The 12,620-nt window shown below is 40.4% G+C and overlaps 1 protein-coding gene across 2 annotated transcripts in view; it reads right to left on the bottom strand.

Annotated features, from left to right (window-relative positions):
- plppr2b (phospholipid phosphatase related 2b) overlaps nt 1-12,620 on the bottom strand; it is a 61,454-nt gene that overhangs the window by 7,774 nt on the left and 41,060 nt on the right. For both annotated transcript variants that reach the window (XM_084931027.1, XM_084931028.1), the window contains exons 4-5: nt 708-828; nt 66-316 (exon numbers count right to left, since the gene is read on the bottom strand). In XM_084931027.1, the coding sequence (XP_084787153.1) occupies nt 66-316; nt 708-828 (372 nt within the window). The remainder of the gene's footprint in view (nt 1-65; nt 317-707; nt 829-12,620) is intronic.

Here is a 12,620-nt window from a genome sequence, read left to right as displayed (position 1 = left end):
AGATCATCAGTCATCTCATCCGGTGCATCTCCCTTCACCCAGACTCAAAAAAGAAAGTCTCCTACCACCGTGTAGATGGCTGAGTAGAAGCTGAGCGCTGCATCTTTGGAGGGGAAGGATTTGCGGGCGGACACCACCAGATACGGGTTTCCTGTGCAGGCTCGGTGCTCTGCGATGTACTGCAGTGGAGACTGGCAGCCCAGAGCTGTGTAGTTTGGCTTACAGGCAGATAGGAAATGAGGCGTCTGGTTTCCTGTCACCACCTGACCGGCATTGGCAAAGATGGTGGTGGTAAAGAGGCCGAAAGAGTACACACCTGAGCGAAAGACAGACAGAGTGAAAGTGAGGGAGCGTGTACAAGAAAACAAGCACTCTCCTGGGATTTCAGCTGTTATTGTTGATTTTATGTGTTTCGCACCAAATGACTAGACAGAAGCAGTCTTTGCTTTTATGCTTCAGAACCTCAGTCTGTCATACAGATGTGGTGAAAAAGATCACAGAGCATCAACAGAATGGGACATAAAAATAAGGCTAACGAAAATGCGTCCACAGGAGAATCATGTTAAGGACAAGGGCTTTTTGTGTTTAGTCTACATACTGTAAGATAGAGATGTAGTGGTGTGAGCCTTAATGAGGCTTCACCCCAGAGAAGAGAGGCTTTATTAGTTAAAGCAGAAGAAGCTCTGATCTTTAAGACTGTGACTGACCCAGAAAACGTACGATCCTACGGAGGAGAGGGTTGAAGTAACAGCAGTCAGCCGTCACTATGGTCTTCTCCTGAGCGCCTTCTGTCTTCACAAAAAAACTGGTCACCTCCCCGATAAGAATCTGGGACACACACACACACACACACACACACACACACACACACACACACACACACACACACACACACACACCGAGAGAGAGACCACAAACATTTTTGTCAAACAGAAAGCTTAAACTGTGCGCTTAAGTATTGATCAGCCTCGATGAATATTCTGTCAGTTAAACATGGTGCAAAGCCAAAATTATTCATGACTGTTTCTCCCTCAGCCTTGATTAAAATTTCCCCTCATCATTTGGCTGATTTTATGCTGCTAGTAAATCCCGACACCAACACCTCCCATTCCTTGTCATCAGCGAAAGTTTGTTTGTCAGCGTCTATCCGGTTTTTCCGCTCAGATTTTACTGCAACTCCATAAAATCACGGATGGACTGGTTATGTCACACAAGTTAACAAGCTCGGTCTGAAAGATAAGATCAATCAAACCCATTTTATATGACTTTCTTGAAATGCTTAAAATCTATGAGCAAACGCTTTAGCTCACACTGATCGCACCCTATCACCCATCACTGTATATATCAGTATTTTTACATTCCAAAACTCATTTGAAGAGCGCACACCCAGAGCATCTGGCAGCTGTTTGAAAAGCACTTTTAAGTCAAAGCAGCAGGACCTTGATCTCTTTTGACAGGAGAATAAATTGACTAAACACTATAATACACACTCCAGGACACCATTAAACTCTGCACACTGAACCTGTCTGATCAGGGGACCTCCGCTGACAGAAGCATGGGTATATGTAGGTTACCTGCTCACACAATATGCGTGGCCCAGGGCCAAAAGCGTGGGACGATGCTAATGCACTAAAGCTCATTGCCCTTAGTGTGGCAGATGAAGGCTGGGGTTTGTGTTACGGAGTAAGAATTACCAATAGAGGACTCGGTGTGACATGTAGTAGCGTGTGTGCCACCATAAATTATCTGTTTGCAGCATAATGTCACCTGAGTGCCACAAAGCTATGCAGCAGGGGCGTGCAGGTTTGTGAGTGTTGCTCCTGCATCCCTGCGATCACCTTCAAAGTTTAGCATGAAAATGAAGACGACCTACTACAGAGTTCTAACTATTTATCGAGATTAATTCAGCAAAAAGTGTAAATTCATTTTGCCTGAACAGAGTTCTAGTCCCAGGCATTTTTCTTCTTAGTGGAAATTTTTCCCTTTCAAAGCAGTCCTAATGTTTGCTATCCCGTCCCTCTGAGCTATCGAGGAAATCCATTTAATGATAGTATATTGTATAGTGCTAAGTGCAAGTGATCCTGGATCTACATCAGAAGAGCTGGCGTGTGACTGAATAATAGATGAATAATAGATAAGGAATTAAAAAATCTTTTAAAACAAGTATCGTAAGATAAATCTGACTCAGGATGCACGATAAAGTTTTGATTTTTCAGAACTGAGTACTGGTACTGATGCTAGAGTGAGTGACAGGTGTGGGTAGGTAGAGCTATGTGTCAGAATGGAGCTGCTGTCAGTTACTGACCTTATGTGCACATCATTTCTGTGGACGTGATGGCTGCATGACACATTTATTCAGTATTTATTTATTTATAAAGTTTTGTTATGTATGTAAGTGTGTTACGGTCATTCTTTGGGTCCGGCTTTTCTCTAGCTGCTCTTGTGCACTGACTTGACATGCATGCATGCACATGGCAGATTTCACCCTGTTGTGTTGCTTTCAGGCAGAGACTTGTACTCATTCATCCTATCCTGCGATGTCTCCTGCAGAGATTGAGGTGACACCCACCTGTCTCATAGTGCAAGCTTCTTGTCATTTTACTGAGGCAGAGATGTTGACTTGATATATAAAACTCTTTTTTTCCACATGAAGAAATACAATATAACAGGTAAAGCAGTTACATGTAAATTTCAGTCTGATGCCCAAACTTAAAAAGCTCTATCAAGCCTCTGTTGGTCGTCATAAAACTTGGATCACAGTGAGTTTCACTGAGAAAGCAATACTACAAAGGAAAGGCTTTCTTGTATTTGGTTTAAAACATATGGTCAGAATCCACAGAGGCTGTGGCAGAGCTTTAGAGAGGAGGAAATGAAAGCAGTCTTTCTTTGATTCTCTGAACTGAACTTGGGTGTTGCTATAAAACTGAAAGAGAGCATCTGTCTGACAGGAACATGTGTAGTGAGGTAATTATTTAGGTTGCAAGGCAATACAAAGATTTAAGCCATCACAAGGAACTACCTTTGTAGTGTTTCTACAGTAGGATCATGATAAAACTCTTCTAATGTATTCCTGTGACTTGGCTGTGTGACGTGAGTGTGGGGAGAATATGTAGAAGACCGGAGGAGACAGCACCACTGATGATAGATACAGTAGCTAGCAGCCAACAAGGCAGGAGGCAAAGAGACTTGCAAATGGTGCTGGCAAATAATCATTGTGAAGCTGAGATTACAGATTAAAGAGGTCTATAACAACATAATTAAAACTATCAAGAGGCTCAATCTACAATTCTCAAATTAGTTTTAGCAGCTTTCTTTCTAGTGTGGAGTGCAAAAAAGATTTTCTTTTGTTTGCTTTTGTTTTTCTAACAAATCAAGGAAGCATGCCACGTGTGTGGTTTACGAGTGCTCTGGCTGCCACTAGCATGACCACAAAAAGGAAGACATCTCTGCAGGGCAGCAGGATGTGTAAGCAGCGTGACACGGACCTTATAAAGAACAGCATGCGCTAATTGGGTGCAGCACGTTATTTGGCCATTTTTAAACTTCAGCAAAACCCGCAGAAGACAGCTGCATCCCTATTTGTACATATTACACACACTGTGTCTCGAATCTCATAATTCCATACTTATGCTCACACCATTAAGTGCCTACGCGCATTTGCGCTGACAATTATATGGCTACATTAAGTACTCTATGAGAATGCAAATGGTGGAGTGGAGCAGTATACATTTCTAATCCTTAATGGTTGCCATCTTGACAATGTAGCAAAAACTTTCAGCGTGTAGAAGCAGGACACAGCAGCTGTTACGGCCATCAACTTATCTCCATGACCAAAAGACTTCTTTTATTTAAATGGAGACAGAAAGAGCGTAAAAAAGAAAAAAACAAGGTGAAATGGGTTTGGGCCAGAGAAACAATGGGGTCTTGGACCCAGAAACTCCTGTCATGAAGAAAGAAAACGAAACTAACAAGTACAGCTGCAGAAAAACAGACTTCCAGGACCGCCATCCCAGTCATCAATCATGCCATGAGAAAGAAAGAAGAGATAAGTAAGGGAGAGGAGCAGAAAAGAGGAAAAGTGGATAGAGGAAACAAATACAAGGAAAGAGCATGTAACACTGAGCTAACTGTAAAAAGCAACACTGAAGGTGGTTGTGTTGGCTCACAGAACATCACATGTGTTGTGCACATTCAGACCTCCAGAAACCTGTTCTAAAAGGTGTGTTTGTGACATTCAGTAATAGGCTGGTAAACCTAAGGGATGGATGTTTTTTTTTTTAATATAAATAAGGACAAGTAGTTACAATTAAAGATCAAATCAAATCATGGTGCTATCAAGTCACTGAAAGGATTAAATAAATTAGAATACCATCATCTTAATCACTAATACATCCACAATTATAGCATTTTCGTTGTCTTTAAAGGTCACCATGCTGGATTCTAGTGTAACACAATAAATATCCATCCACGCCTCCAGCTGGCATTTTCTGTTTAGCCACTGATGTTTTTTTTTCTTATTCATTAATGTTAAATTGTCATCTTCACTTCAGAAGAATTCAGTTCTAACTTCACAAATGCTCACAAACTGCAGAAACTAGCACAACCATCATTTCTGGTAAGAGGACAACTAAATCTGTTCAAGACAATCCACCTCACAACTGAATACTTAGTGAAGATGCACAAACAAATATCCTAATTAAGACGATACAAATTTCCACTCAAACAACCACCTGGTTTAATTCTTTCTTATTTCTAACAGCAAATGACATTTTGTGTAATTACTGAGGGAATATTAGTCGTGCACAGCTTCCTCAGACAGCATACCGAGGTTACACAAACAGTGTTACTTAATGAATACTGATTTGTCAGTATACGCCTCAGAAAATCTTTGTTACAGACCCACCTCTATATTTTTTTTAAAACATTACATAGCTTTTCAGATTGCACAGCAACAAAAACAATTCAGGATTTTATGTGTCTGCTATCTTATTTATATTCCACAGCATTGAACTCAAGTTTCTTGATGATCCCTTGAAGGCAACATCAAACTGAGGGAAAATAAAATACAGTTAGGCTGAAGGGCATGTGGGAAGAGAGAGTGGAGGACACTTGTTGAAGCATGTATTTGAAGGTTTACGTTTAAATAAATTATTAATTTCTGATGTGATAGCAGTGCAATGTTCAGTGCTTTAGGAAGTGTGGTGTTTCATACAAAGCTGCAGCTACAGCTAACAACTGAATGGGCTTGTTACCCTTCCTCTGCCATGTTTTTCCTCCCCCTAATTCTCGCTGTGAGAAAATCAAGACTGCACACAAATTAGGGAAGTGGTTGCCATATCCGCTCCATTATCATTAATTTTTTTCCACTACTCCAAAGCTGCGTTCACACTGACATTCGCAGGAAGGTTTCCAACTGAATTGTTATCCCCTACATGTCTCCTGCTGTCATCAGAATTATGTGGTTTCAATTCTTTTCCCCCACACCGACCTCACTAAAAGTAACTTCCTGCTGCTCCACAAAACCCTGACTTTAATCACAGTGAAACTTCTGAACGGAAATTTTAAAAAGTAGTCTTGGTTTTCCCCAGCTTTTAACAAAGAAGTCTCTTTATAGTAATCAGTAGGTAGTCCAGCTCCACCAGGACTGCACATCAATATGTGGCATTGCAAGAAGGTTTGCTACTGTTGCAGCACAGTCTCAAGAGTGTGGCAGTTTTATCAGGACACATGCTGTAACACAAGGACAGAGCACCAGCAGCAGACTTACCAGTGTTGGGATTTTCTGGTGAATGCTGATCGAGCTGCGAAGTGTGAGCACAGGACCCACTAAGGATGTTAGCACTTGTTAGCCACCCTCATAAAGACTATTTCTCAGAGTCTGATTAGGAACATGCACATTAGTAGCCTGCTGGAAGCAATTTTGTGCCTCCTCTTCTTCCTCGCACAAAGGAGCAGAAACTGGTCCTACTACCAGGTTAATGCCACTCTGTCACCCCAGCTCTACTCATTAAATGGCACATCTCCTGCTAAACCACTTCCTTTTTGGTTGTCTTGTTGCTTGTCCAGTCACTTTCATTTGCACTGGGAGGAGATAAAATGGATTCACAATGGTTTCTGCTTCCTAACTGAACAGACTGACATCCATGAAGTTTTGTGTAACACTGTGATGATCAAGTATTCACTTAATTTTGTTGAACAAGGTATGTTTGAAACATAGTAATATACAGTACCTTATTATCACAGCACATATATCAAAGCTACACTTATAAATATTTTATAATAAAAAGACATGGGGATTGTTTGCAGTTTGAGAGGGCTCCCCTCAGTAATACAGAGTTAATTTGTATTTGTCTCATTGTCATAGCTTTCTAACATTTCTGTGACAGACCGAGTTGAAAAACAGGAGGAGTCCCAGGAATTATTAGAAAAATAAAAAAAATATAGTTTTCATTTATTTAACCCCCAAAAATTATATTTACAAGAGTAATAAATGTTGAGCTCATAAAAGAGGTCAAAGAAAAAAAACTGAACTCAGGCAAAGACTTCAAACTTAACAAACCAAATGACTGCTACAAACAAACATAACTGACCTAAACATGAAATGACATACAAGGGTATATATAATGGCTGATCAGACCATTGTGACACATGAGGGGTAACAAACAAAACACAATCATAAATCACAAACGATGCAGTACAATCTAGTTTGTTAATAAACTAAACACCAAAGAAGAAAACCAAAAACCATTAAACCCTAAACTCAAATATTTAATTAAATACAAATACTTTGTTTTTAAATTAAAGAAAACACACATTCCCCCCTTCAGCAGGAAGTGGTGGTGTGGTCCAATTATCTTCCTTTGCATTTAATGGTTTCAAACCCTGGCTACCATCTTTTGTCCAGCAACTCCCAGGGATGATGGCAGGTAAGAAATAAAAAGACAAAGGTTAGTCAAAAATCAAAGAAATGAAGTAATATGAATACATAAGTAAACTAAATGTGCGCGCTTACAAAATGAACAAATGTATCCAAACCAATCAATAAAGTTATTGGTAACTAAAATGTATTACTATGTTCAAATGAAGAATGAAAATACAAAAGTTACCGACTTTAGAGTGTGGCCACGGGTTTGGCCATCACAATTTCCAATGATACAAAAAAAAAAATTCCCCGTACTCAGCCTGCTCAGCTACAAACAGCAGGCACACAGTTAGCAGCTATGGGCTCAGGAGAGACAGCAAGGTGTTGACTAATCAGTAAATCTGTGGTTTGATCCCCAGCTCATCCAGTATGTATTCTGTAGAGTCCCCAGGCAAGATACTGCACACAAAACTGCCTCAGATACATCCATGAGTTTGATGTTTGTGCATGTGTGCGTGATAGATAAAGTGCTTAAAGTCTGCAGAATAAAGTGCTGTGTGACTTTTTTTTTTTTTTTTTGATTGCAAAAGCGTTAAAAATGTCACTCAGTTTACATAGTCCAGCATTTAACAGAGTCACATATTTCTCTTAGTAGTTAATGGACACCGGATGCTTTCAGATTAAACAGTTATAAAAGAGAATGAATAATGGAATTAATATTGCCAAGTATATTACCTCAAATGAATGCTAATGTTGTTTTTTTAATGGTAGTTGCTAGCTGTGTAAATAGGCACCTGTTGTTGGTTGTTGATAATATACTAGTACTGTGCTTTTACTGAATGAAGAGAGACCTGGCATCATGGCAGCAAAAATTCAAAAACACCTGCACCACATAACAATTAAAACAAATACAATATTCTGTACCAGTATGTGAGAAATATACAGTAACAGATCATTAAGAGCGACGTTAAAAACAATCACTGAAAGAGTGATGCCAGGTCTCTCTTGGAAATGAGATTTTTAAATAATAAATAAAGGATTAATAATATTATCACAGGTTTAAATGTGTGGTGTGCAACACGTGTGCATGTTTTTGCTTATCCTTGCAGTCGATCACTTTCTCTCTTAGACTGTAATTCTCACTCACAAATATCTTTTTTTACTTGTTGTATCAGTAAAAAGTCCAATTTTTTTTCACCATAGGCTCTAAAAATCTGGCAGTGCCGTACCCTAATCCTTCTCCACCAATAGGATTCCTTTCCTCTTCAGCTCAGGCAAACCAGTCTTTGCTTGCTAACAAAAGATGCACTGGGTGGGTCATTGCACTGTGTTCTGAGGATTGTTTTGCCCAGGTGTGACCAGTCACCTTGCCCAGCTTTCACATTGCAAACAGGAGTTCAGAGCTCTTTCAGAACCCACACATTGCACGAATCTCTTGCTGCCTAGTCAATTGAAAGAGTGAGAGAACACTAAAGATGGACATGGATGGACAAACCAACTGTCTGCCTGCTTCTCTTCCGCAGGAACACTGAAGCATTAATTCAGCAATATGCCTCCATCCCAGGCTGCTCATGCAAACGAGCAGACCGCTTATTTTGCAGCCCTACTTGTTGATGTAAAGGGTGCCAGACTATGAATGTGGCCATGAAATGGACAGTCAGGCCACTTACAAATATCCTGATGGGCTGTTGCATTTGTTCTATATCAGCAATGAAAAAAAAGAAAAGGCTCTTAAACCAGACAAAGCTAAACGCTGCAAGGTAGGAACATTTAGGGTGAAAAAATACACGCTACCGTAAAGCATACACACACAGACACGGATGAACATATCACTGATATTTATAACTAGTCTGTCACTTATTACATCAACCAGTTGAGCTAAGCTACAGAATGAGCGGTCTGGTGCTTTGTATGAACAGGATGGCCTGGCATGGAGAAAAATCCTTGGTTGAATTGTTGCTCAGTATTCGGCAGGTGCACCACATCGGAAATGCAACTGCAGACACAAAATTTAAATTTAAAACACTATATTAAAAAAATTAATAAATACAGAGAGATTTATCTGATGCTGATAGACTTACTCAACATTGTGTGAAATTGTTCGGCAAGGATTGGCACATACCCAATGCTTGTTTACATATATACAATACCACACTCTAGATTTAACTTTTGTCACACAGAAGTATTTCAAGGCTTCCAGTGTATCAGTGATAGCAGCCAGTACTGAGTGTGTAAAATGCAATTGAAATTGAAAAATATATTGAAAACACACAGTTTGCTGTCAGTATAAATGACATTAATACATAGAGAAAGCTTGAAAATGCTTTATAATCAAGCAGCAAGATCTTCTGTCTGCATGATTTGATTCTGACAACTTCATGTCAGCAGAATTTCTGTGAAACTTCAAAACTCTGCTAAAGCATCAACAGTAAATACCCTCTCGCATTTACAGTAATGCAAATTAAATCCATAGAAGACATCGCCATTTCGTAATCTCTGCTTTTTAGCAATAGCAAATACTCAACCACAAGGACACACATATGGTCAACCAAGCCAAAAGAGAGAGAGAGAGAGAAAAGAAGGGGGTGCAAATATGAAAAGGGTGAAATATTATTATCAGACAAACAGATAGTAAAGCAGGTGACAAGATTTGTGAGGAGGTTCCAGTTTAGAGGAAGGTAATGAGGTGAAACAGCATTCAGAAATACAAAGCAACTGATTCCAAGCTAATAATCAGACTCTAATGGTGCTAAGCATCGTTGGGTAATTTGAAAGTATTTGTGAGGTTCAATGAATTTGTTAAGATCAGAACAATGTGGATGGGAGCTGCCAGACTGCCAGCATGCAGCCCAAAGCAAAATATAACCTGCTTTCCATGCTTTAGGTGTCTGGTGCCATTATGTTGATTGAAAATCAATCTGATTGTTTATGGGTTGCTTTCAAAGCCATCATGAGGTCTATCTGAAAGGTATTTTTGAGGCAACACATACCATATGTATTCATGCACATGTGGGATATAGTGTAACAAATTCCGACATGCACTGATTTGATTTGATTTAGGAGACTCCAAATGAGCAAGGCTAGGCTGTAACAGTATGAAAACATAAGTACACGAGACAGGTGTCTGAGTCCTGCCAACATTAACTTTAATTCACACAGTCTTGGTGGACTGAAAATCCACTGAAGCAATGTGAAAATCTGACTTGGCAGTCAGTTAGTTTTGAGCAGATGTTGGCTGTTTTCTGGAGGCAGTTGCTGTGTTTTTTAGGCCATATTTATTTTTTGTAGGACTATTCAGGGAGGGATAAAAGAGTTCTCAGGTAGTGAGAGGAGATGCCAGGATACAGGCAGGCATTTGTGTGAAAAATACCTGAAGAGAGATAACGCAACAGGGTGTGGGAATGAGACGACACGGAGATAGTGGAGGGCAGACCATGGGGTAGCAGAGAGGGGCACTAAAAAGAGAAATGATGAATGAGTGTCACAAACTGCCCTCTCCTGTCACAGAGACCAAACAACTTTCTTTGTTGAGAAAATAGGCACATTTATTCATGTGTTGTGCACAAATGTGTAGGTGTCTGTGCACAGCAAAACCCGTTAGTGTGACTTTGCGAGTCAGGGAGTAGCTGTGGAGTCTTTGATGTGCAGCCCTGACAACTAGAGGTTGAAAAAGTTATAAGGACATCCAGGGAAACAGAGGTGGCACAGGAAAGAGAACATGAATGTGTTTGCTCGAAGTGAGGGAACAAAATCAAGAGGCTGAGTTGATCTTAATTGACATTTTTGGGCTCTCTGTGACCAGTTTTGGGTGTAACGTGACCAGTGATGGGAATAACGGCTTTACTTTTTTCAGTAACGAGTAAACTAATTACTGTTCCTATCGTTACAACGCCGTAACAGTTACTAACAAGAAAATGCGGTCCGTTACTATTTTTCAACAAACAGAAGGTTGAAGCTGTGTTCAGCTTACCGCATCTTATATCAGTTGCACGGAAGTAGCTGACTACGTAAGTAATCTGGACGCTACAGCTTTAAGCAGCTGCGCGCGCTCCCGCGGACGGTAATCACGATCACTAGTGGTGTGCGATACCACTGATTTCCTTTCCGATCCGATACCAAGTAATATTCAGGGTGGTATCGACGATACTGATCCGATACCGAGACTTTGTACAAAAACTTATTTTATTTATTGTATCTCAAATTATAGCATCATAATGATTACAGGACATCAGATTACTTGTTCTTATCACTTAATAATGCAGAGTTCATCATATAGAAATAAAAAAACTGAAGTTGTGCACTATTTGAACACCTTGCCTGCCTACAGCACTAAAGGACTCCGCGAGAGACGTCTGTCTCGCCCTAGCAGCACCTGCCCATCTTCTCCTCTTCAGTTCGCCTCAACATACGCTTGTCATATTCTGTGATATGATTTACTCTGAGGTGTTTGACAAGGTTAGTGATGTTGCCACAACCATACATGCCAAACGTCCCGATTTTCCCGGGAGAATCCCGAATTTCAGTGCCCCTCCCAAAAATCTCCCGGAGCCACCATTCTCCCGAATTTCTCCCGATTGTCCACCCGGACAACAAAATTGAAAAACCATATCGCAGAATTCATAGCGCGGCCCTGCCAATTCCAGTTTCCAACAATGGCGGCAGCGACTTAATATTGCTCTTATTTCTCTTTCTGGGTCACAAAAAAACTTTTAACATATTTTCAGGTGAGAATGTAGCTGTGTAAACTTCAAATATCTGAGCCGACCGACACATCGTTTTCAAACCCCCGCGGTCTTTCACTATTCGGGTTAAACATGATATATGTCACTTTGATAATTAAAAATGTTATTGTTTGGCTTTTTCAGTGTTTTATTTGTTCGTGAGTAAATCGTTTTGGCTGAGATTAAAGTTATTAGATTAGATTAAATTAAACTTTATTAATCCCTCGGGTGGGTTCCTCCGGGGTTTTCACACAGCTGAATAAACGTCAAACAGAAAACTAATTAAACAAAGTGTGAGACGGACAAGAGTTTACGTCAGCGCCCGGTTATATTTTAGATAGCAAGGAGCAGACGGCAGTTTCACTCCACCGAGGGAGCTCATGACGTACTACCTGGCTTTCTTTAGACCGCGAAGGCCCGGGTCCTCATGTGGAAGCAGCCTCTGAATTTGGACACACCCGCTGTTTCCAGGCCGGCCAAAAATAATGGTGACATTTAACGTATTTTATCCGATAAATAAACACTGTAAAATGTATTTATCACCCCCCCCCCCCCCCAAAAGCCCTTTTGAATGTCTCCCTAATCCTGAGGTCTCAAGGTTGGCAAGTATGGCCACAACACCTCACTTTTTTTGCCACATGTATCGCAAACCACGTCTCAGCGTTTTGTGGAGGTAAAGTACGTCCGCACAATTATGCTCAGCCATTGTTGTGAGTGCGCCCGCCAAGGGGCTGCGACACATTTATACAGCCGTATTTCGCACATGACTATGAAAGGCAGAAGAGGAAGTAGTTCCTTTGAATGTAGACAATCCGAATGTTATAGTTTCTTTCCACTGTGTTCCTGTTAATGATAAACTACAAATTTACCCTAAATTACTAAAATATCGATATTTTAATGTGAGAATCGATTCTAGAACATAAATGATTGGTATCGGAGGAATCGATATTTCAGGATCGATCTGCACATCACTAACGATCACTTTCTAGCACAACACCTGGAGCTAAGGGGGCAAAACAATCACGAGTGCTGCTGTT

Source organism: Perissodus microlepis, chromosome 6 (genome assembly GCF_051167445.1).
Source record: "Perissodus microlepis isolate ML-2025 ecotype Zambia chromosome 6, ASM5116744v1, whole genome shotgun sequence".
Classification (NCBI taxonomy): Eukaryota; Metazoa; Chordata; class Actinopteri; order Cichliformes; family Cichlidae; genus Perissodus; species Perissodus microlepis.
The sequence above is the reverse complement of the archived record's forward strand: the minus strand, read 5'-3'. Positions and strand labels throughout refer to the sequence as shown.